Source organism: Berghia stephanieae, chromosome 11 (assembly GCF_034508935.2).
Source record: "Berghia stephanieae isolate SIO BIC M18660-M18661 chromosome 11, UCSD_Bste_1.3, whole genome shotgun sequence".
NCBI lineage: Eukaryota > Metazoa > Mollusca > Gastropoda > Nudibranchia > Aeolidiidae > Berghia > Berghia stephanieae.
The window spans coordinates 14,847,709-14,875,208 of NC_088370.1; the positions used below are offsets into that span (position 1 = coordinate 14,847,709).

General features: G+C 38.4%; 1 protein-coding gene across 1 annotated transcript in view; it reads right to left on the reverse strand.

Annotated features, from left to right (window-relative positions):
- LOC144956341 (uncharacterized) overlaps positions 1 to 14,598 on the reverse strand; it is a 16,612-nt gene extending 2,014 nt beyond the window's left edge. The window contains exons 1-2 of the mRNA XM_078886838.1: positions 14,125 to 14,598; positions 8 to 177 (exon numbers count right to left, since the gene is read on the reverse strand). Of these exons, the coding sequence (XP_078742964.1) occupies positions 8 to 177; positions 14,125 to 14,598 (644 nt within the window). The remainder of the gene's footprint in view (positions 1 to 7; positions 178 to 14,124) is intronic.
- Between the last annotated feature and the right edge of the window lie 12,902 nt (positions 14,599 to 27,500).

Here is a 27,500-nt window from a genome sequence, read left to right on the forward strand (position 1 = left end):
AATCAACCTCTTTACTCCACTTTTCTCATGGCGGCCACTGCCGCCTTCCCTACAACGGTGTAAAATATCAACGGGGTTGAACATGCCACCCTTGGTTCCGATGGCCGACAGTACAGCATCACAAACACTGAACGGTTCCAGCAGTTGGGTGTAATCCGTCAGATCGGCAACAACGACCTGCAGGAGGAAGATTGTTTTATGTTTTTTTTAAAGGGTTTTACAGTCATTTCAGCTCCAGGAAGTTATAGATAGTATGCGCTTGGCTATAGGTACCGAGTTCGATTACCCGCTGCGTTGTGTGGCCTTGAGCAAGTCACCTCGCCCGAGCTCAATTTGCGGCGCTGCCCTGTGGTTGACGCCTGGGTTATTCCAGTCTTCCCTTGGAATAGACCCGAGATACAAATTTCCCCTATGGGATGAATGAAGGGAACTTTATGTATATATTTACTTACAAATATTTTTTTAACTAGTAGAAAGCCCGTAATTTCGTGGGGAAAGAACTATTTTCATTCGATATTGTACCCACCATCATTTAATGAGGGCAGATTGCATGATAAACAACTTTGTCTGTGTAACTTGGTACATAAATTTTTTATTGATTCAAATAAGCACAATGTTCTCCACAAGGCTATATTTTTAAGGAAGGATTTTTTGTGATTTATAAAACAAATCTGAATAAGAAAACTTTTCTTTCTATCGTAACAAATGTGACGATTTTCCTTCAGATGGTAAGGAGAGGGTTTATCTCTCGAGTTCAAGTGCATGGAAAAGCGAAGAAATTTGTTCGATTTTCAATGAGGGTGAACTCAAGTGATTCTAAACGACTTTCGGATGCCTCAGTATGCTCGGTGAGGCATTTTTGCAAGTAGAGAGGACACCTCAGCCTTCGATCGTTGTATGTGAGAGACAAGCCGAGTCTTTTGAGCCCACATAACGTTTTGAACCAAGTTGAAAGAACCAGTTTCAAAGATATTCCATTTGGGTTTTTTTTTTCATGGACAACATGTTGCCAATTTTTGAAGAGCAGAAGAGAAAAATATATATTGTTGACTGGACAGATGCACCTGCCTTCAAATATGTGTCAGTGCTTGAAATAATCTGTCGGAAGTTTACAATTTTGGATTTGGATTTATTTACTTATCGCATTTCCGTAAGAAAATAGATCTAGAGAGAGAGAGAGAGAGAGAGAGAGAGAGAGAGAGAGAGAGAGAGAGAGGAGAGAGAGAGAGAGAGAGGGAGAGAGAGAGAGAGAGAGAGAGAACTGATAGGACAAGTTTTAGCATCTCAACTAGATAACTCCACGCTAACGTCTCATTCGTGCTTCAATCACGATGCATCAACCACCCAGGAATATATATACACACAACATTTTGTTTTATGTTTTCAACGTTCCTTTTGCTGATAATCTGTCGGAAGTTTACAATTTTGGATTTGGATTTATTTACTTATCGCATTTCCGTAAGAAAATAGATCTAGAGAGAGAGAGAGAGAGAGAGAGAGAGAGAGAGAGAGAGAGAGAGAGAGAGAGAGAGAGAGAGAGGAGAGAGAGAGAGAGAGAGAGAGAGAGGAGAGAGGAGATAGACTGATAGGACAAGTTTTAGCATCTCAACTAGATAACTCCACGCTAACGTCTCATTCGTGCTTCAATCACGATGCATCAACCACCCAGTAATATATATACACACAACATTTCGTTTTATGTTTTCAACGTCCCTTTTGCTGACGAAGGGTTTATACATGAAACGTCCATTGCGTATGTACTGTTCCCACCGGAAGTCATTTGTTAGCTTACTGTAAATGGTCAACGACGTATTAAATCTATTGAACGCACATTGTATTCTCGTGGTTATTTTCCATGATTAAGTAATGGGAAAAATATAAGTGCTAAAACGCACTGTTATGATAAATAAATGATAAAAAGTGAGTGGTTATACAGCAGGTGTCCTTGATATCGGTCTTAGCTACTTTATGCCAATTGTCATGCTTTCAATCCGAATGTGATGGGTTTTAGCCTAATTCCCCCTACTTCAATGAATATGAAGACAATTTATTATATGTATTTACTCAGTTATTTCCCTTGTTTAATATAGCTGTAATAGGAAGAATTAAGGCCTTAAACCGAAACGTTATGATTGATTGCCAGAGTGGTTCTAGAGCAGATGGTTTTTTTATGATCCTGGTAACCCGTACTTTGTACGAATATTTGGGAGAAAGAAAGTTTGCCCTCAGATTGGAGGAGAGCAATTTTTATACCATTGCCTAAGAAAGGAGACTTACAACTATGCTCCAACTACCGAACAATATCACTCATCAGTCATGCAAGCATAATCATTCTAAAAATTATCATGAAAAAGATTGAACGTAAACTGGAAGAAGAAGTCAGTAACACCCAGGCAGGTTTTAGAAAAAACAGAGGGACAAGAGACCACATATTCAATTTGCGTCAAATTATTCAGAAGCATCGAGAAGTAAATTCTGGCTCCACAATTGTTTTATAGACTATTCGAAAGCTTTTGATTGTGTTAATCATGAGAAACTATGGGAAACTCTCCTGGAGATGAACTTTGACCCTAGAATTAGAAACCTGATAAGATCCTCTATGTGAACCAACAATCAGCGGTACAACTAGAAAGCGGAACAACAGACAGAATGTTTCAATGTTACAAAAGGAGTAAGACAGGGATGTATTCTATCACCCCATTTGTTCAGCATTTACACTGAAGGTATAATGCGAGATATGGAAAACGATGTCAGGAGAAGTAATCACAACGAACCTAAAATGCAAGGTCTACCCATAAAATATCTGAGGTACGCAGACGACACTGCACTATTGTCCACAACACCGGGAGGACTAGAGCTCTAGTACTGCTCAGCTGTATGGGCCCGATCATGCCATGCCTCCAAGCTAGACCAGAGCTCAACAACGCCTGCCTGATCGTAACGGGCCAGCTGAGAGCAACACCATTACCACTGGTCTACCGTGCAGCAGGAATAGCCCCACCACACATCTGGAGGGAAACTCATGCCCAAATACAAAAACAGGATTTGGACCAGAGACACCCCCTTCATGACCACAATTGCCCCAAAAGCAGGCTCAAATCAAGGAAAAGCTTCCTCACAGTAGAGAGCCTTCACCCAGACCACTCAGCATTCTTCCGCCTGGACAAATGGGTAGAATGGGACAAGACAGCAAACGATGCTCTCCAGCCCCAACAGAAAAGCTCCTAGCAGGCACAGACCTCAAGAGAAAAGACTGGGTGGCGTTGAACAGAGCAAGAGCAAAGGTGGGAAACACCGCCACCAACCTCTTTAAATGGAAAATCTCACCGGGCACTGAATGCCCATGCGGTCACCCCAGACAGACCATGGACCACATCCTGTCCGAATGCTCGCTGGGACCTCACTGCACCAATGCTGACCTGAGGGAATGCAACCAGACTGCCGGAACTGGCTGACTCACTGGCGCGACAAGATATGATGATGTAAAGGAACACAGCGAGACCAAAGGCCTTAAGCTGAATATAAAGAAGACCAAAATCATGAATACTGACAGGTGCAAAACAGATGCCATCATAAAAATCAATGGAGAAGAAATAGAAAGAGTAAAGAATTTTGAATATTTTGAGATCAGGAGGAGACTAGCAATGGCAAGATCAAATCTAGAAAAGATGAATAACATCTGGAAAGGACAGTGCATTCAAACAAAAATCAAAATCCTCAAAAGTGTTGTTTTCACAACTGCTACATATGGATGCGAAGCGTGGACTCTCAGCAAAGCAGAGAGCACACAGATCACAGCTTTTGACGTGGCATGCTACCGAAAAATACTCAGAATATCATGGACTGAAAAACAAACAAAGAAATAAGTCCTGAGAAGGATCGGAATAAAATCACCAAATCTTCTTCAAACTGTAAAGAAATTGAAACTGAACTATTTTGGCCACACGATTCGCCACGAATCATTAGAAAAGCACATTCTGCAGACAAGGGGAGACGGCAAGAGAGGAAGAGGTAGACCAACAAGAAGTTGGGAACAAGATATATGTGAATGGCTGGGAATGACAACAACTCAAGCAAGTAGACTGGCGGAAACCCGTAATCTGTCTCGCAAGAAAGTTCGGGAAGCAACGTTCTACGCAGGATCAGCTGACTAGATGATGATGAGATGGTAACCTGTATGCAAATTTCCATGCCATTCAACCCGAATTTGCACGGTTTTAGCCTAATTCCCCCTACAGTGGAAAAAGGCATCGCACAGTCATTACACAAAACTAACTATTGGAGGGGGGGGGGGGATTGACAGATTACTTCAAAATTTGAGAGCTGCGTCTACTGAAATCTTCGATTTTTCCAACATGCGATGCGTTTATTAAAACAATCATCGAATTAAAAGTTCCCCACCATATTCTCTTGAAAATGTGTGTTCTATACTGCCGTTGTTTAAAAAAACACAGTATATGCAATGTTAATCAAACAGAATATTATACTGTGTTCTTTAATGTAACGACACTATATATAAAATTCAATAAGTAGGTTCGACTGTTCTAAATTTCAGACGTGTATCTTTTATACCATTTATCGTGTGGATGTTGCATGCTTCTAATTTTCTGTAAGTTTTTTTTCTGTTTGTTTGTTGTTGTTTTTTTTTTTTTTTTTTTTTTTTTTTGCACTCAATATATTCTAACTTCTAAATGACACAAACAAATGTTGGCAGAAATCTTGTCTCTCTGAGTATAGATTCAATTTTCATTATATAAACCGTCCGATATAATAACGCCTTGAAGCGGCGGGTAACATATTATTTAGTATGCTTGTCACATATCATGAAATATCGATTGGCGTTAGTGTTAGCCTTTATTGTACCCCTCTTTTTTTTTGAATGAATATCTTTTCTTCGAGTTTATCTCGAACAATTAAAAAAGTTTTACAATATTAGGGAAGGTTCAAACGACTTTAGGTCTGAAGTTTGGGATGAGAAAGTTGTGACATTACAATATATTATTTTTCATCAAATTTACCGCGTTTGCCGGCACAAAATGAAACCCCCCATTCAATACTAATAACGTTTCATGCATAACTTGTACTATGTATCTCCTTTCGCTTTAACTCACTCAATCCTAGAGATCGTTTGCCACTTTTCAAAATTGGAAAAAAAAATGTACTTTTAAAAATGAGCACGTCCATAGATAGTTTTATTCAACTATCATTAACATGTAAAAATTAAGAACATTTGCGTTGATACTAGATACGCCTATAATTTGTCTCAGAAAAATGTAATAAATAGGCATGGGGAAAAAGTAACCCCGGGGTATACGACGGATAAAGTCGGTGTTAGGGTTGAGTGAGTTAAAGAAAACCCGATTTTATCCGATGATAGCATAATAGCACAAATACTATGGAACGCCCCTACCGTGATTTGCCCTCACACCATAACAAAATGTGTATGGATTACTTCAAAACACAATACATACATCAATCGATTTTTTAGATAAAAAATAAATATAGTTTACACAATTTTATGGAGATCAACTGTAAACACGTATCAATGAAAATTCAAATTCAGAATATCTTAACGTAATTTGAATAACGAGTTCTTCAATTCATATTGCAGTGAATCTCTATTACGTATTTTGCAAGGAAATTTATGGAAGATAATTTGAAAGATTCTTTCTTAACCAAATTATATATGATTACGGGATTATCGATCGGTGTGTTTATTGTAATTTCATACCGATGGATAGGAGTAAAGATTTCTGGTGAATTTGTTCCCAAAGAGACTATTTTAGGCAATTGAAGCCAATTTTTAAACTTGACAAAATAGCGGCGTGTACTGATTTGCGCGTAAATAAAAAAGACATAGCCACAATGAGTCAAATTGAGGAAAGAAATAGAATGGGCGGGAAGGTAATGGAGATATAATGAAAGAAAATTATAGTGAACACCTCATTATAATTGCAGTACTGCTATATCTTTGACATCCTATAAATAAAGCAATGCTGGGTTTCTTCTTCTGGATGAAGCAATGATGAATTGATGTGAAATTATGTCATTGAGATATTGATCTAGCTATCTATGCAAGCTTAAATTGAATAATATGGATTTAGATTTGAGAAGTAGGTCACATTGCACGTGGACTTTATATACCGTAAACTATTTCAAATCAAATCATTTTCATAAAAACCCAGAACACAAAACAATTTTGAATAGACTAATAGTCGAGTATGAAATACGTAGAGAGAGAGAGAGAGAGAGAGAGAGAGAGAGAGAGAGAGAGAGAGAGAGAGAGAGAGAGAGAGAGAGAGGTAGAAATTTCTGGAGTGGTAATTGAGTTTTAAGGACAGACGATGCGTATCTCTGTCAGTTGTGTCAAGTTCGTAAACAGTAAATATCACCACGCTCATAATGGTTATTTGTAATGTAACATAGACTCTATTTGGTTCAGGTTTTTGTAGCTTTCTCTCTTCAACTGGGCGATTACTTCTCACTTAATTATCTACAACAGACTTTTAAGTTTACACTTTGTTTTGTGTATTTGTACGATTTACACGCCAGGTAGAAATGATGTGTATTTACTTAAACACATGCTATCAGTAAGATGGAACGATGTTGACGTCACTCGGCTCTTTTAAAAATTGTTTCCAGCCAGTCATTTTACTGATAATTTGTCGCTAAATTATATCAATCTGACTATAGATAGAACGAAGTTGACATCACTCAGTGTCATGGCTAACTCGACTTCATTCATATAAGAAAGATGTGAAAAATAAGACCCCCAGAATTTATTAGTTATAAAAAAAAGAACAGTTGACGAATTGATTTAAGACTATGATAATATAGAAATCTGAAATTTAATGAGATGAATGTTCTTACAAATAGATAGTGATCACAGAGTTCATCAAGGCTTGTCGCTCCAACACGGAACCCACTCCACAGCATCTATGGAGCAGATTCTTAGGTCATGGTCAGTGCAGCTGGGCCAATCTTGGCATTCTCTAAGGATGTGTTCCATTGTCTGCTCTGGGCATCCACATGTACACAAGCTAGTCTCAGGCAACCCCCACTTTTTCATGCTTCCAGCTGTTCTCCCAATTTTTGTCCGTGCTCTGTTTAGTGTTACCCATTCATTCCTGGGGAGCTCAGTTCCACAGGGCAGTTCTTCTCTTGGATCTTCAACAGCTTCATTTGCATGAATGCCCCACTCCCTCCATGTTAAAAGCCGGTATAGATAGTTCGAAGATGACGTCACTCAGGTGTTTGTTATTGTTTTTTTGCCATCCGCGTTTATGAGTAATTCTCACTGAACTGTATTAACCTGACTATAAACGTTCATGGATACACACAGTTTTGTGTGTTGGTCCGTTATACTTCCGGATGGCAATGTTATGAGCTTCTTAGCCAAGCGCGTAGTATCTATACAGTTGCATGGTCAGGGTTGATGCTTTCTTCCATTATGAGATCTTTCTCGACTTCATTCTACTTGCCGTTGGGTTGTGGTCATGGAGGGGGTGTCTTGGGTCCATTTCCTATTTATATTTCTGGGCTTTGAAAGCAGTGACTCTTCGAAAGTAGGGAGGTGCAATGCCAGCCAGACGATGGAGGACTATAACTGCAGTCGGTTTCAAGTTACCAGTAATGATCCCGCAGGTTTTATGTAGCTCAAAGTTATAAAATGATCAGATGAAAATATTACATAACTTCTGGATATTGAGGATAACGTAGTGTAGACTTGTTAGGCCCTCCTCCCAGGCCGAGAATATGTATATCGACGTCCGGTAATGAAACTCCTGGCAGTGGCTGGTAAATATAACTGTGAAGTTCCAGCGTCTTGATATTAGAATCAAATAGTGGAGATCTGACCAAGTCTCGATAGCAAGAATACAATATTTATATATATATATATATATATATATATATATATATATATATATATATATAGATGTATATATATATATATATATATATATATATATATATATATATATATATATATTTGAGGAATGGAGTGGTCTGGCCGTCAGTGCATAGCTTATTGAGAGAAGTGAGTGAGGAAGATTAAATCGATCAGCTTTTATAGATAGTATGCAGATGACGTCACTCAGGCCTTTGTTATTGTTTTTGCCATCCGCGTTTGGGAGTTGTTCTCACTAAACTGTATTAACCAGACTATAAAAGTTCATGGTTACACAGAGTTTGTGTGTTGGTCCGTTATACTTCCGGATGGCAATGTTGTGAACTCCTTGGCCAAGCGCATTCTATCTATAATAAGTGGCTATGTGACAGAATGTAGAGCGAAACGTATCAATAATTTGAAATGAATTCAAAGTGAAGGCTATTAAAGGAAAGATGATCTAACATTAGAAGATAACGTTTTTCTAAACCTACTGAAATATAACTGGAGTGATATGAATTCAGTTCTTACTAAAAATGAAACGTTAATAAAATAGATGTGAATCATCGTTAATGTGACATTCATGTCTTTGTTATTGTTGTTTTGCCAACCGTCTTTATGAGTAATTCTTGCTAAACTGTATTACCCAGACTATAAACGTTCAGGAGTATATATTAGAATGAAGTTGACGTCACTCAGGTCTTTGTTATTGTTTTTTGCCATCCGCGTTTATGAGTAATTATCAGTGAACTGTATTACCCAGACTATATTTGATCCGTTATACTTCCGGATGGCAATATTGTGAGCATCTAAGCCAAGCGCATACTATCTATAAACGTTCAAGGTTACACATAGTTTTGTGTGTCGATCCGTTATATGGCAATGTTGTGAGTGTCTTAGCCAAGGGCACGGCATCTATAAACGTTCAAGGATACACATAGATTTGTGTGCTGGCGCATGTTGTGATTATTTTTTTCTTAACAGCATCAATACTCAAATACTATGTTATCCGACTTGACATTGGATAGCCACACACGGAAGGATCCCCTTAGTGTCATGTCTCCATATTATCATTTTAGCCCTGGCTAAAAGTCTATGTATCCCTTTCTATTTGTGTCGCCAATCAGAACACAGTTGGTATGATTCCTGTCAGCTTTTGTTTTAGTATTTTGGAATTTTGTTTCTCTGGGAATATCAAAACTGCTAGATGCTCATATGAAAATTAAAATTTTTAGCATTTTGAGTTATCGCCCCCGAAAAGATAAAACTTAAATAATGATTGATCTAAAAAAACAACAACTGATAGACAAATAAGAATAAAATTGAAGAAAGGAAAAACATGTGATTTTATAACATACAAAATTTAACATATTTCTCTTAATTCTTAACAAATAATTTACCGCAATCTCTCTATGTTTACAAATTCATAAAGAAACGTATTTTATATTACATCTTAAGACACCTGGATATATTTTATAGATACTTAAATGATTAAAGTTGTTCAAATCAAAACATGAATGTCACATGATATGAAACTTGAGGTGTAGTCATTGCAAACTTTAATAGCTATTGGCTGACTAAATGTGTTACCAAAATAAAAGAAAAAAACTAAAAAGAAAACAAAAAAACAACAAAACAATAACAAGAAAAAAAGACAACAAATCCCTACAACAAAATTCAGCAGTCCTTCAGAGCCATTAGGCCCGTGGAGTCGGTTTATTCCTGTTTCTATAGCGTGAAACGGACATAGCAATAGCTTGCTATGCTGGTCTTTGAGCAGGACGATATTCTATTGTAAAGTACTAACAAGCCCGGCAACCCAATCTTGATAATCTGTCAAAGGTCAAAGTTGTAACACACAGTGTTTTAGTTTTATTATTGGCAGATTTTAGGTTTGAATCACTCGAGAGCTGTGTAAGATGTTTTTTTTTTTTTTTTTTTTTTTTTTTTTTTTTTGCCGTGTGCAAAATTTATTCAAGTTTTGATCGACACAAGTTTTAACACTGTGCGCCCTTTGGTGGCTCAGATATGACGTCATCAGTGGAATAGAGTAATTTTGACACAATAGTAATATATTCATGTTTTGTCCCACATAATTTCCGAACGTTAATTTCATTTAACATGCCATTCTAAGGATATAAACTTGAAACAATACTTTGACACAGCAAAATCATTTTGTGTATGACGTCATCATTGATTGTGTTGTTGATTACGATCGCATTTTGAGATTTGAAGCAAAGATGCCAACCCTTGGTAACAGCAATTTTTTATGAAAACAAAACAATGAGATGTCAAAATGGCTGAAAACAATGAGAACGATATCGTATATCTATGGTTTAACGAAAATGGATCATTAACTCGTGTGAGGAGAAAATTTACGGAACATTTAAGAAAAAATCCCCAACTAGGAATACAATTTCATCCGGTATAACAACTTTATACAAAAGTATAACAAATGCAGCCTGATCCAGAGTACGCTGGAGAGGAGTCATTGATGACCTATGATTTTTCCAAAGACCAAAGCGTATACGTAAATAATAACAACTTTCAAACAAACGGTTCTTACACCGGAGCAGTACCAATAAACCGCTCTCAGAAGGCGCATCATTTTCCTCCAGGCTGAGTTTTTTTTTCATATTGTCCTTTACCTTATCCCCCCATCTAGTCTTTGTGCGTCCCTTTTTCCTCTTTCCCGCTATATGTATGTTTAATATTCCTTCCCACTTATTCCCTCTCTCATCTTTATCGATACATTCTTCACTTCAGGAAACCTTCGAATTCGTTCATTTCTCACTTTATCTTTTCTTGTCCAGCCAAGTGACCATCTCAACATCCTCATTTCTGCCACCTCAAATTTTTTATCTTATTTCTTTGTTGTAGATGCTGTCTCTAGTCCATATAACATTGCTGTATATATATTCCCCTACAGCTTTACGGATATTCTTTTGTCACACATAACTTCAGTTACCTTTCTCCAAATATTCCAGCCTGCCTGTATCCTCTTCTTAACTTCCATCTCATTGCCCCCATCTCCTTGAACAGTTGCTCCTAAGTATTTGAATTGGTTTGTCTCTGGCACATCTGGTTATTATGCTCTCTGTTGTCCGAAGCAAAGATACTCTGTCTTTGATCTGCTTAATTGTACACAAACACAATGTTCGATATTTCAGGAAACAAAACCGGATGAAGTTATCGAGGGTCGTCGCAACCTCACAAAAGTTGATGTCTTGTGTGCATTAACCAGGGAAGGAGTAGTCGGCCCTTTCTTTTTGACGACATATGTAAAGAGCAGACTGTTATGAAACTGACAACCACTCAATTTTTGTCTCAATTAGTTCTGAATTATATATCGAAAATAATCACCGATGGCTTTACAATAAAGGAATCTTGAATTTTTGCGTTGGGATCTTTGAAGGAGTTCTCAATAACTGTGACACCCTGGGAGCGACACGTTTTGGACAAGATTGACATTTCGAACGCAAGAGTTATAGAATATTTTTTAAATACCACGCCAATAATTACATCCCTATGAAAACAGATTAACTGGTTTTGGTAGTCTTTTTATCATCTGATGTTTTGGTTGAAGCAGAGGGTTGACGTTTAGCATTCTTCTTCTTCTAGGTTCCATGCCTGGTCCAGGCTTCGGATACTTCATGAATTATCTCTCTCCATTCCTCCCTGTCTCTTGCTTTTTCAAACAGCTCTTGGATTGTTAGGTTGGTGAAGCCCTTCAGTTGGTCTATGAGTGTTTTTCTTTGTCTCCCCGGCGCGTTTACCAGGTATTTTTCCACAACTTGCCAGGTATTCATTCTTATCTTTCCTTACTATGTGTCCAAAAAAGGATAGTTGTCGAGCCGCTATTAAGGGCATTAGTTTCCTTTGTTGGTATGTTTGTTTTATCACTTCTTCGTTCGTTTTGTGTGCAGTATACGATATTCTCTGCATCCTTCTCAAACACCACATTTCAAAAGCTTCCATGTTCTTTCGTGTTTCTGAATTTGTAGTCCATCTTTCGCATCAGTATAACAAGATTGGCCACACGTAGCACTTCAAGACTCGGAATCTAATCCCGAACGACATCTGTTTGTTTTTCAAAATGTTTCCGAGGTCCATAAAGGCCTGTTTGGCTTGAGTTATTCTTGCTCGTATGTCTCGGTTACATCTTCCATCTATTGTCACTATTGAACCCAGGTATTTAGAACTTTCTACATTGGTAATTTGCTCGCCGTGAATCGTTCTTTGAATTTCAGTGGTGGTTCATTTCTATTTGGATCATTGTACAGTTCGCCTATGTATTCTACCCATCGGCTTTCTATATGTTGTTCTTCAAATAGTTCCCCTTGTTTGTTCTCGATACAACTTCCTGCTGCTTTGCTTTTCCTTTTCCCTGATAGTTCTTTTATTCTTTAGCATTAAGTATTCTTTTCAGTTTGATCAAGATATCAAGGTACGTGAAGTGACTTGAAATAGTGCTGAGTATAACTTTGTTGTGTGTGAAAAAATATTTCTCATAGATATGTCACTAAATTTGCAGTAGGCTATGGAAAAAAAATTGTTTCTTGCAACTAACTACGTGGCTACACCCCCCCCCCCCCCCCCCCCCGCCCCCATTGTAGGTTACCTTTTCCTGTATAGATCGATAAAGAATACGATTCATTCATAAATCTGCAGACTTATGCCTCAAACACTGTGACATTAGCTCTGCCTTTTTATTGAAGAACACAGTATGTTCTATTTGGTTAACATTGCATATACTGTGTTTTTTTGTTTAAAGGTAGATTTTGTAAAATATACGAAACGTTTCCGATCAAGTCACATTATTAAACGAATCAAAAACGACAGGACATTACTGCAAAGCACACGTATATTTTAAACTTTTGCAAGGTCGTATTATTACTTGTTACTGAACTTAAGAAGTGTATATAAAATACATATTTATAAAAGGATTTTAAACTGATTTTGAATGTTTTAATACGTGTACGTTTTCATTGATAACCCAATTATCATTGTCTCAGTGTTGTCATGGAAATATACAACAATATTACCCATTGCAACAATGTTAAACTAGGCCCATAATTGAGTTCGAATGTCAGACCTGCATGTATGTACACGCCGATATGATCTTATTTAAATATCAGTAAAATGATAACTATAATTTAACTATTTGATGACGTCATTTCATTACATGTGTATTAAAAGAAACACCAAGAAAAGAAAGATACACAATTGAACTGAATAAACTTTTAACAGCGCCCAGTTGATCGTTGTTGGAACACAAGATTGAAGTTTTCCAACGGAAGTAACCCTTTGTATCAGAAGGACACATAAACGAGACTCTCCGGTTAGTATATTCTTCATTGATTAAATTCAAAATTTATACTTTTGGCAACTATTTCTTGTAGAATTATAAAAATAGATAGAAATAACAGTGGTAAAATTTAATGGAGGCTCCAATATAATTACGAAGACAGATCATGCCAGGTGTATGTCAAGGAACAGTTTTAGGCTCTCTTCTTTTTTTCTACATCAATGATATGAAGAGTAAAGTGTCAAAAGGATTTTAAAAATAGACTTTTTGCGGACGATATTTAAAGTCCTAGGAATGCTAGGAAAGATTTGAAATTACTACAATTACTACTTCGGACTGTGTCATTACACAAAAATCACTCTCTGACTGGAATAGACTTCATTAAGCATACACAAGTCCCATTTTTGAATTTCATTACACAAATTATATATTAACAAATGTGATATCACTAATACGCGATAGTTCTATTCAGTATTTATATAAATATAAACAAGATACAACAATCACAAGACCTCCATAACACACGAAAGCAATGCAAAAAGCACCATATGCGGTGCCAGAAAATGCAACCTGTGCCTGACAGAGAAACTGGAAATACTATTACACAACCACAGAAACAATAACACCTTAATCAAAAGATCAGAACTAAGGACAATAGGCAGAGAATCCATTAAATTCAAGCTCAAAACCCTTCACATAACATATATACACATACATACACATATATACAAACACTTAACTGAATGCATACACGCGTGCACACACATATCAAATACACACACACACACACACATACACATATACGCACACAAATGCACGTACGTGTGCGCTTTACACTAATTCTTGGCATAATCGAATTTAAATACTTCCCAAAGAGATAGGTTTTTAGTTTATTTTTGAATATATCAACGCTGCTTTGAAGTCTGACCGACAGTGGGAGTAAATTCCAAGTGATAGGGCCTACTTTACTGAATGATCTATCGCCAAAACTTTTAATATTATTTTGTGGAATTTGAAGGTGATACAATTTTGAGGACTTGAGATTTCGAGTGGGGTTGTAGGGGACAATCAAGTCTAGAATATAGACAGGGCTTCGTGAATTGATGGCATCAAAACAAAGTAAAGCAATTTTGTATTCAATACGAGATTTAATTGGTAGCCAATGCAATTCCTTCAACATCGCCTTGACACCCATCGAGTCACTGCGACCAATACCTAGGACAAGCCTTGCTGCTCTATTCTGAACTTTTTGTAGTTTTTCGAGTTTTATGTCAGGCAGACCAACAAGTAGCGAGTTACAGTAATCAAGGCGTGACAGTATCAGTGCACAAACGACCGTCTTCGGCAAATGGAGAGGAATGTATTGTTTTATTCGATGGATTCTCTTTAATTCAAAATTCATGGTTTTGATCATCTGGTTTATTTGAAACAAGCTGAAACAGTCGTCGAGCACAACGCCATGGTTATTCGCTTTGGATGATATATTGATTTGACAATCAACAACAAGTACTGATGGCAATATTGTCTTTTTAATATTTGACGGAGTGCCGCAAAGCATGATCTCCGTTTTGTCATGATTAAGTTTTAATTTATGGTCCTGCATTCAATGCCAAATAGACGAGCAGCATTGCTCAATATCAGATGAAGCTTTATTTATACCCGATGGCACAGCGGATTTATACAATTGCGTATCGTCGGCATACATATGGTAATTCACAGCATGTGCAGAAATGACTCGTCCTAGTGGTATTGTATACAGTACGTAAAGTACCTGACCTAGTACCGAGCCCTGAGGAACTCCAAACTTTAGTGGTAAGGGGTCTGACTGTTTGCCATTAACCAAAACAGACTGGGTTCTACCAGTAAGATACGATGCTAACCATTGCAGTACAATATCGTCAATACCAAACATATTAGAAAGGCTCTGGATTAAAATTGAGTGGTCGATAGTGTCAAACGCAGCTGACAAGTCGAGCAGTGCAAGAATTGACACTTCGCCATTGTGACAGGATAGCAACACGTCGTTGACAATTTTCAAAAGCGCCGTCTCTGTAAGTGACTGTCCCTGTATGCAGATTTGTATTTTTTGATCAGTTTATTTGCCAAAAGGTGGTCTTTCAGTTGTTTCAAGACAATTTTTTTGAGAATCTTAGAGATGAAGGAAAGATTGGATACAGGGCGGTAATTTTAAAAATTGTCAGGGTCTAAATTTGGTTTCTTAATTAAAAGGGTTACAATTGCTGATTTATAACAATCACGCACAGATCCGGAAGATAACGATTCAGTAATAATTAAAGTTACATAATCAATGGTTGAATCTAAACATTTCATGGAAAGTCGTGTGTTTATATGATCGATGGTGCATGATTTGGCGCAATCAAATTACTGTGCAAAAGATTTGGTAAGTCACATAATGGAATATTTGATGGTAATAAATTTGATTTTAATTTTCCACTTATTTCAGAAATAAAGTTAAAAAGAATCCTTGAATTTGGGCACTCTTCAATGTTGTTCTTATAGTAGGTGCTTTTCTAGTTTATGATGATATATTTCATATTTAACATCCTCTGTACACCGCTTCAGTGCCGCTCGAACCTCTGGATGTTTTGTGCGGAGCCATCTGCGTTCAGCCGCACGACGTTGTCGTTTGGCTTTATTGACGACGTCGGAAACCCATGGCGCAGGAGAACGATCTGTGACCGTTCTTATACGCAAGGGTGAGTGTTTGTCCAAAACCGTCGACAGGGTGTTGTTGAGGGCGGTCGAAAAATTCGCATCGTTATCTATTGAAGTCAACATGTCTCTGATATCATCGTTGAAATGTTTCGATATTGATGCCGCGGAGATTGCGGGATGTGACTTCGATTTTGTCTCTCTTTGGCGAAGGTACATCGATGTTGTATGTGATGGTGAAATGGTCCGAAACGGACTGGTCTGTAACTTTCAGATTGATGACTTCGACTCCTGATGTTACGAGCCAGTCGATAATATGGCATTTTTCGTGCGTCAGTGTTTGGGTCTGTTGGGTAAGGTTGTGGTGATCTAGAATAGCCCTTGTTGCAGCAGAGTGGTGATCGCTTGTAGGGTCGTAGTCGATGTTAAAATCACCAATGATCACAAAACGTTTGGAGTACTCAGTCGTTGTCTCAACAAACTTTCAAAGCTCTGAACAAAATCTCAATGAGTCTAGAAATTCTGCGCCAATGGTGGTGGATGGTATAGACAAAAGAATACAGTGTTAAGAGTTATTAATTTGAGACACTCGAATGATGGGCACGTTGCAACTTTTTCAGATTTCAGTTTCAAATGTTCTTTATAAATAATACAAATACCGCCTCCTGGACCAGTGGAACGTGGATGTGAAATCATGTTGTAATTGGCAAGTTTTAGTTAATTCAAAATGACCTCGTCTCCGTTTTTGGCAAGCCATGTTTCCGTTATAAAAACAATGTCACTATTGGCGTCGGTAATCATATCATTAATGATTGCCGCTTTGTTTTTCACTGATCGTGCATTAAAATACATAATGCTTGCACCATTATATTTTGAAAATCGTTCACCACAAATCAAGTCAGAGCATTGTAAGTGTTTGTGGGCGGCGAAAGGTAGGGCGTCGTGATGGTCGATGACCGATAATGGTTTTTATTGACCGCTGTTTATGTCTTCCACCTCTACATTTTTGTGATGATGATGATGATGATGATGATGATGATGATGATGATGCTGCTGATGATGATGATGATGATGATGATGATAACGGTGGCGACATAGGTGAGGGAGTAGTGGTAAGAGGGCGGTTTGTTGTTGAGCTAGTACTGTTGGTACTGTTGGCAGTTATGGTGTAAGTGGTGGTTTTAGTGGTGGTGGTGGTGGTGTGTGTGTCGATACATGGTGTAGATAGCGTTGGATGGGGTGGGGATGGTAGTGACGACGGGATTGGTTGACTTGGTGAATGGGATTTCTTCTTTTTACCTCCCCTGGTTCCCCTCTTGTATTTCTTCACAAAATTATCACAAGCACATTTTGGGTTTCTGATACCTAGCTTTGAAATGTGTGTGATTAGTGCATTAGAAATAATGGTCTTTTGGTGCAATAGTGTATCAATGCACAATAAACGAGCTTTGGTGTAATTTATAAAACAGTTTGTATTCATAGGGTGTTAGAGAAATAGCGAGCCGTGTAGCAGCAGCCTCTTATGGTTCTCACACTACTATGGTATGACGATCGACCCAATCAGCAAAGTCCGGTCCGGTCGTGCACCGTCGCAAACCCGCCGGGTAGCATCGTCACAACACACCGTTCGACTAGATGCTCTGCCGTCTCAGGTTCTTGCCCACAGCGGGTACATGTTGGACAGTCAGAAAGACCCCACCGATGAAGCGCACTGGCCGTGAGGCAGCTCCTTTACCGAAGCCGATTCGCAGTCACCAAGTGTCTCCTCTTACTGGTATCAAAGCCTGGAAACTTCTCACCAAGCTTAGAGGAGGTTACGTCCCCGCCCCCACGAGGGATTGAATTCGTCCAAACCGACTTCCATCTCGTATGTGCAGCTCTAGACGTAGTCAAGGATTCTGTGTACAAGGCTTGCCGGGACTTATTTCGGCTCGAAACGGGGGCGCCGTCCAGTATGCGCATCAGAGGGGTATCCCCATTCCCTCTCTCTTTGATCTTACTCAGCCAGTTTCCCGTAATCGTCTCCCATCGGACATCGGGGGGCTGGATCACTGCTATTATCGGGCCCCATTTTATAGGAGTTGTTTCTAGCGTTCCTGACACTATGTGCATCGACTTGCGAAGCTTTACACTCAACTTCTCAACGTTTCTGCTTCTACCCCACACTGGAGCGCAAGACTCCGCGGTGGAATAGCATAGTTCCAAGGCGGACGTTCTCAGGAGCGTTTGGCTAGCGACCCAAGTCGATCCCGCCAGCTTCCTCAGAAGACTGCACCGATTCTCTATCTTCCGGGAAACCCCTTCGAGATGCACCCGATAGGTAAGGCTGCGATCAAACGTCATCCTTAAATATTTTGGATGCGGCTCATATGGGAGTGGCTGGTCCCCGACTAGGACATTAAATTTGCGGGTGTGCCAAGCACTGCATAGGTGAAATGCAGTGGCCACGCTTTTTGAAGTTTTCATCTTCAGGTACCACTTGTCGAAGTAGGATTTGAGTCTGGTGACGTCCTCGCTGAGTACGCTCTCCCGGGCTTCAGGGTGGCAACTATCTTCGGACATTGCCTCTGCCAGCCAGGCCCGTGCGTCACCATATCGGGATATACGCCATCTATCCCTGCAGCTTTACCGTTCTTCAATCGCCAATAGCTGCACCCACTTCTCGGGGACTGAACGGGGCCGTCCAGTCCGACTCCTCCGCAGGTAGCGAGTCCAAAATCGTACGGTACGCCTTTCGGACACCGCGCTCAAAAGCCTGATTAGGGCCTCACACTCTGATGCAGCCTTCGCGTAATTCCGGTCCGGGTCCAATATCTTTATCAGACGCCAAGCGTGGCGGCTGGATTGTGTAAAGTCGGTATTGCCACCCCAGCTGTGACAAGAACCGGCCTGTGCTGGCTATGCGGAAAGTCCTCGAGGACTGTTCGCTTCACCTGCAGCGGTTCACCGTTCGCGCCTTTCGTAACGAGGGTGAGGTCTGGAGTATACTCCTTCTTATGGCGGGTACCCCTGAAGGTACACTTGGTTGTAGGATCGTACACTAGGTGTAGATCATTACAGTCCATCCATGAGCGGAGTTGTCTTCCTGCCTCCTTGCAGTCTCGGTAGCCCCATTCGTGATGGTGTAGTCCAAGTCGCTCTAGGTGGTTTGTAGATATTATGCAAACACAGTCCACTTACTTCCACGGAAATTCGGTTCACCCCATTGCTGTCCGTTACGCTCTCAATGACCCTTACCTTCGATGGCTCTTTAGCGTAAACGCTAACCCCTCCTTTGAGCCTCGAGGTGTCCTCACGTTGGACCACCGTATAGCCTGGGATCTGGAATCGGGAAGATTGCGCGCCTGAATAAAGGTGGGTCTCTTGTAACAGGAGGAGGTCTCCGCTATGGTCGGCCAGTAGCTTTGACAAAAGCTCATTTTTTGCCATACTCTGGCTCTCGGTGTTCAAGGACAATATGTGCGTCAGGTCGCTATCCTCGGCATCGCATTTTCTGATCGGCAGGCCGCGAATGGAAGGTGTAGAGGGACGCTTGCTTATGTCTCAAACGTGCCGATGACCCTGGCGACACGAACGTGGTATTATTTGGCTAGGCGGCAGACCGCTTCGCCATTGACTGAACTGTATTAGAACCATCATATCAAAATAGTGTGGCGCCCGGGATAGCGGCTGCTATTGGGGCACCGGGTTGGATCAATTTAGTCACACATCGGGGCGAGCAGCTCATGTTGGCTCGATACACGGGATGGTCTCGTGACGATCAACCGGGATTTACACCTTTGTCCTCCCGTGTAGCTCAAGCCCCCTCACCAGCTGCAAGGTAAATATCCACGAGGGGGGGGGGGGCGTGTAGCGGATGTGATTTTGCTAGGCGAGGGTTGGAGAGTCAATGTCAGTTTGAATGATATCACGCAGGGTCATTGTTATCGATACTGGATACTCATATGATGGGGGGGGGGGGTGCAAGTTTGGTTATCACAACAAACCTGGATACGTTTAACTGGCTATGGCTGACACGATGTTATCCACAATGAAAAAGAATTAAATTATTATAACTTCCAAAATCAAGTCCAAAATGTCGTAGAAATATTTTAATCAATACAGCAACATATCACATAACTGTACACAAATCTATAGAAGAGTAACAACAATTACTCCAAGGTTGAATAATCATTTTACGGACATAGTATGCCGACTGAAGACGTGGATAGAAGCCACAGAAACATGTGTTTCGGCCATATAAGTGAGTGTATCCATTTATATTTTATATTAGCTCTAACCAACGTTATCGAGCAATCTCGTACCTACAAGTACACACCAACACTCATATATATATATTGATTCGTGTTTGATACAAATATGGTACGGATAGTGCTCGGCATGTAGCAATGGAGCGAATTATTATTTTAACATTTACCAAAATGTTGGAATCAGTCTACATCGATGTTTCAGGCCTTTTAGCCATCGTCAGGACTGTGTGTTGCATGAGTTTGGTTTATTGTCTGTTGTTGTTTGTTGAAGTGGTTCCAGTTTTTAGTTGATTAATAAGTACTTCCGGCGATGTGAACACGTATTGTACATTTCATTTATCGTGTTGTGTGTGGCTTCATGATGGTGTTTGATTATAGTATATTTCTCTTCCAGGCATAAGCTACACTGTTTTGATGTTGGTGTGTATCCTGTTGCTTTAGATAACATTTTCTATTAAATTTTGTGGTCTAGTTTGTTGTCTTTTAATTTCAAAATATGTTCGCTGAGTTTGTGGATGTTATTTTTGTTAGTGTTTCTAAATGTTGCGGTGTGGAGGTTGTATCTTGTTTTGAAATTATTTTCCGTTAGTCCTAAATATGCTTCTTGCTTGTTTGTTTTAGTTTCGGTGACTGTGGCTTGGTAAATTAAACTTGATTCTAAACATTGTTTATTTAGCGGACAATGTTCCTTATTTCTGCAGTTGCAATTTCTGTGGGTGGTTAATTAATATTTTTGTTGTTGTGTCTTGAAATTATTTGTTCTATGTTGCGCATACACGAGTAGCTTATTTTTATGGTATTCCTGTTGATAATTTTATGTAGCTTGTGTTTTTTTGGAAAATGTTTATCAATTAACTTCAGGAACAACAGGAATACCATAAACATAAGCTACCTCTTTCGATTCTTATATCTTCTCGAATTCTATCTCTATCCAACAGGATATCCAATTCATACCGTCCAAGGTCGTCGACTTGAATGTCAACTCAAATAATTTCTGCAATCTTCATTTCAGATAAAGCAATCCCTCATCGATTTGATAGTCAACCCAAATGACGGCTGCAACCTCTATAACTAGATTAGCAAGAATTCATCGGTTTCCAGGTCAACTCAAATAAACTTTACAACCTTCATAACAGATTATCCAATTCTCATCAATCTTACAGTCCGTCAAAGTAACTGTTACAACCTGCATAACCAGATTACCAAACCTTCATCGACTTGATTGTCAGCTCAGATTCTCTTGTAACCTTCACAACCAGGTTGACAAACATGCATTGACGAGAGAGCCAACCAAAATAACCTTCACAACCATTATAACAGATTAACACACTTTTGCCGACTTGATAATCAACGTCAATATTCCTTTATAAACCTCTGTGATAAACAATTATTGACTTGACAGTCAACCAACAGGACATAAACTTTGTAACCTTTATAAACAGATAACACTTTTATAATCAGATTAACCAAACTTTATCACTAGATAATAACCTTAGCAACCACCTGTCCAATTAATCTATTACTGATTTTATGAATAAGCATAAAATGACTTGTTTGGATCAGATCGGTGGGAATAATAATTGTAATGACAGCTATGGTCAGAATAGTTCTGATATTACCATCTATGAAGATGTGTTTTGGCCATTAATCTCTGACATGCTTCTTTGGCGGCTTGGAATGATGCATACTGTTAGTTTTTTATTTGCTTTAGCTGGAGTCATCGCAAATATTAAAAACATTATTGTTTTCATCAAGTTGGGCTTTAAAGACCCAGTAAACGTTAGTCTTTTAGGTCTGTCTATTTCTGACTCTTTTGCTTGCTTTACCAGAATATGGCCCGATATTTGCAGTTTCCCTCTTTTTCGCCAGTTAGACTTACCTTTCGATGCAATTAACATCAACTATCTCTTTTTCGATTGGCCACATTCAACATTTAATAGAATAACTCCAGCTATTACTGCATTTATCACAATAGAGCGTTGCCTGTGTGTCATTTATCCATTAAAGATAAAAGAACTCGTAACAACCACAAGAGTGGCTATCATTATAGTGTTCGTCTACGTGTTGCATTTTGCCCTTATAGCACCTGTATATTTCGTTGCTTACTCCGATTGGGTCTTCTTTCCTAAGAAAAACAGAACTATTTATACATTGAGGTTCACGAAATCTAGTGCTACGGTCATAGGATCCGTTTATTTTATACGGGGAGTTACTTTACCCCTACTGGCGTTCACAGCAACCATTATTTCTACTTGTGTCCTAGTATACAGCTTAAACAAGAACGCTAAATGGAGGCAAAAAGCAACGGGCCGATCAACCCAACAATCAATCAACTCACGGCCAACATCGGAGACCTCATCGTCTGGACAATCGTCTCAGAATGAGACATCATCACGTGATACGCGAGTATCCAACATGGTGGTAATGATCGCCATTTTGTATCTTATTACCTACTTTCCCTCCACGGTGACAGTGTTCTTGCTAATGTTCGTTCCCGAAATAAGAATAGGCTATCCTCAAGAAAATATATTGCGACTTTGTGTATTCGTGTCCTTCTTCTTAGGTGTTATCAATGCGTTTGTCAATATCTTCATCTATCATAAAATGAGTACAAAATACAGGGCAATGTTTCAACAAATTTTTAATTCTGCTTCAATTCGTTTGAAATCAAAAACAAAGTCAAAGACTTGTCAGCAATAAGGACATTGAACCTGTAAACAAGTAGGCTTAACATAGATGTACCATTTATATAGATTCATCCAAATTCCCTCTTGAATAAACGCTCGGTGAACAACTGCTTTTACGTGTTCCAATAAATCAAACAAATATGACCCGTCCCCTCAATCAGTTATTTTTTTATTATTGGGGGGTGGGGAGGGGGGGGGATAAAACCAATAAAGAAATATCAGTTCAAAGTTCGAATTATGGTCAGATATGTGAAAAATTATCTTTTGTCGTAATATAATTATAATCATTATCCTCACATAGATATATTAATTTAACTAAGATTCATATTTTAAACTATGAAGATAATTTCCATAATTTTATTCACCCATTCTTAATACCGGTGAGTGGCGGTGTGTCACACATTAGCAAATAAAGCTGAGATATCACATTTACGTGCAACTTGCTTAATGTGCTTCTTTGTTTTTCTTTGTTTTGTTTTTGTCTAGGAGTAAAACATTCATTCGTTCAGTATTTAACTCTTTTTGAAGTTCTGAACTGGAATTTATTTTTCGGTTTTGGGATACAATTTGTGCAATCTCTCTGTTGGATGCATTTTGGGACATCGATATTAGAGAGAATGCTAATAACATTGTGATTATTTGTCCAATGTAATCTTTTAAAGTAAAGAGCACATAGACCAAACATTACAAATATATATTTTTATTTTTAAAATTTTTAAATGTATGACAAATAAAAATTGACAAGAATAAAATTTTATTTTTTCTACCGTTCATTTAATTTTCGAGTTCTTAATTCTCCAGCAAATATTTTAACCATTATTACCTATGTGATGGCTATTATTAGCCTATATATTATACTTAACGATATCGTATTTCAATATCTAACAATGTTCTTATTATCTTATTTGTAATGTTGGCTATTGCAAAAAAAATTGAGGACGATACCGTTGCATTCGCACTTTTGGGGGGAAGCGTGACTCAGCCGTACGGTTTTATTTTGTAGCCAAAAGGTATCGAGTTCGACTACCCGGCTCATTGTGCGACCTTGAGCAAGTCACCTCGCCCTGGCTCACTTGCGGCGCTGCACTGCGGCTGGCGCCAGGGTTATTACAGTCTTCCCTTGGAATATACCCTAAAGACAAATTTCTTCTTGGGAATGAATAAAGGGAATTTTATTTATTTATGTATTTATTTATTTATATATTTATAAGATCTAGACCAGGATAACCCTGAACAAAGTATAGGAACTAAAGATACTTTGTACAGGCAGATACAAAACTAAATTGCTACATTACAGATCAATAAATAACAATCGAAGCATTCACCACTGTGTGTGTGGTGTTCTGGCAAAACCCACAGGTTGTCGGAAAAATTCGAATCACGTATTATTACATATTCGAATAGATGCAGCAATTTCTGGACAAAATAAAGATTGCATTTTGTAATTATTTTAATTAGGGCCGAAGTTATTCCTGTTTGAAGGGAGAGGCACCAAAATGAATATCATCTGGGAGAGAATCGCTGTTACAGACAAGGCATACATATTTATTACAAATTGTTTAAAATACAGTTATGTTATCACCACAACAGGACTTTCAAACCACATTCATACCCCCCAAAATACTAAAGCCCTTCTGTAATAAAACCCAATGATTTTGACTTTACTTCACCTTTGATTTTGCCTTCTATCTTCCTAACGTGATACTACAGGAGAAGGAGGTTCGTGTGCGACGTCATCCTGGTTGTCCGATTATAGAAATTCAGTCAATAAAAATGCACGAATGTAAACGACATCGTACATCAAATAATATTTGTCAGTATGTAAAGATTAGAAACTTTCTAAAAATCAAACTCAAAGAGGCTGTGAATTTGTATAAAACTGCATTAATTACAGCCTTTTCTTCAGGTCTCCATTTTCTCTACACTTGCATACTGTGTTAAATGACACTGGCTTTTGGACTCTTGAAAACGTCATCTCTGAACAGTGAGTGACCAAGAAACTCCAATCTTTGCTGGGGCAGTCCTCGACGTAGGAGTGTCGGCTATACCTGGGGACGAAGAATGGCGAGCCTTGGACTGCCCTGTCAGACGAGAAGAATCTACACTGCCTTACAAGCCTAGATGAGCGGGACCGTTTGAAGAGCCAGACGAGCATGAGACTGGGAGCTGCCTGCCTTGCCAAAGCAGAAGATGAGGGGAACCTGTCTAAAGGTGATGATCAGGATGATGATGATGATGATGATGATGATGATGATAATGATGATGATGTTGATGATGATGATGATAATAATAATAATATTAATAATAATGAAAATAAAAATAATAATAATAATAATAATAATAATAATAATAATAATAATAATAATAATAATAATGATAATAATAATAATAATAATAATAATGATAATAATAATAATAATAATAATAATAATAATAATAATAATAATAACAATATAATAATAATAATAATAATAATAATAATAATAATAATAATAATAATAATAATAATAATAATAATAATAATAATAATAATAATAATAATAATAATAATAATAATAATAATGATAATGATAAGAGTTTCTTCTTGTCCAGCTTTTAACCACGAGTCTTAATCAATGATTTTATCAGGCCATCTGTTACCGAGTATTTTTCTAAGACATCTATTTGTGAAGGTTTGAAGTTGTTTTTAAAAAGAGCACGTGTTATTTTTCCATGTTTTTGAATAAAGAATGGGAATCGAACCGACATTCTTCACAAGGGTACGCAATTCCGCAATGAACACGAAAATTGACTCTCCTTACCAGCCATTTTCAAGATTTTCCCCAAAACGTCACACCCAACTAACACAAAATTACTTCTTTTTTTTTCACTCAAACACAATAGCAGTAAAATTTTTACATTACATAATTTCTTAGCAAAACATGCTCTACAACACACGATTCATTTTTTTTTTTATTTTATGATGTACAAGAGAAATTTGAATAACAAAAATGTTGGTTGTATCGTAACGAATGTGACGATTTTTCTATAGTTGGTAAGGAAGGGATTTAGTAGAAAGACATCCGAGTCAGCTCCATTTTATTTTAAAATTAAGCTTTTATATAGAGCAATATCCACTAAATGTGCTCAAACCGATTTTGGCCCTTCATGTCACGCGTTTCGCTAACGTTGCTTGGTCCCATTGAATTGATCAGAGAAGTAGAGATCCCTGTAGTGGTCACTCTTCTTGTAAATCGTCGAGACTGAATTGGCTGATAAACCAATTTCCTCTGCGATGATTTTCTGACGCATGTCAGACTTTTCAGCATTCGGTTTGCCATCATAGTTGTAGACTTGACATGAATTCTTGATAAAATCGATATTAATTATGAGGATCCTTAGATAGGATGACCGGAGATTAGGAAAATATTAATCTTGATTTCAAGTTGCGACGATGTAAAATGTGAGATGAATAAATCATAACTATTCGATACCGATTCTGTACATTGAGCACGGATGTCAGGCAAAGCACCTACGTCACATTGACCAGATCTAACAGACCCAGCGACCCAAATCACTGCTGGGTGGATATGGGGGTCAGAAAAAAAATCTTGGCTACATTCAGAATATGATCTTGGTCCCTTTGCGCGTGAAGCGAGTGCTTTACCAACTGAGCTATTGGGACCCCCTCATCTTAACTAAATTTCATTTTAAAAAATCGTGAGATGCCTGCTGCAGTCCGTCGCTTATGCATTCCACGTCAAAATATAGAAAATCCAATGAACAAACGTCTCGTCATAACTGAAATCACCCATCTTGTCTAAATTGAGCAAATTGGGAGTGTGATAAAAACAAAACTTGAGTTTTAATATAGAGCAATATCCACTAAATATGCTCAAAACTCTTTACAATGGGCCCTTAGCCAACAGCAACACTTAACATGTAGAACGAAACATGGCGACTGTTAGGTGGTATAGCAATTTTTTTTTCTCACAGAGACAACTCTGTCAACGGCCGGTACTCATTTTACACCTGAGTACGGTAAGAAAATGTGAGTAAAGAGCCTTTTCCAAGGACTCAACTATGCACCGAGCGAAGCTCGAACCCAGGACCTTCCGATCCGAAAGCGAGTGTCATAACCACAAGAACACATAGTCGCACTAGATAATGATGATGATAATCAAGGAGAAAAAAAAAAACGAAAGTGCCAGAAGCGGGGTTCGATCCAGGTACCTTCAGGGTGACAAGTGTGTTGACTGAACCATTCGGCCATGCCAACCCTCAATCTTTTAAGTTCAGTATAGATAGAACGAATATGACGTCACTCAGGTCTTTGTTATTGATTTCTGCCATCCGTGTTTGTGAGTAATTCTCACTAAACTGTATTCACCAGGCTATCTCGATAGTTCGAAGATAACGTGACTCAGGTCTTTGTTATTGTCTTTTGTCATCCGCGTTTATGAGTAATGCTCACTGAACTGTATTAACCCGACTATAAACGTTCATGGATACACACAGTTTTGTGTGTTGGTCCGTTATACCTCCGGATGGTAATGTTATGAGCTTCTTAGGCAAGCGCATACTATCTATAAACGTCCAAGGTTACTCATATTTTTATGTGTTGGTCCCTTATACTTCGGGATGGTAATTTTGTGAGCTTCTTAACCAAGCGCATACTATCTATCTATAAAATTTAATTGAAAGCTTCGGGGCCA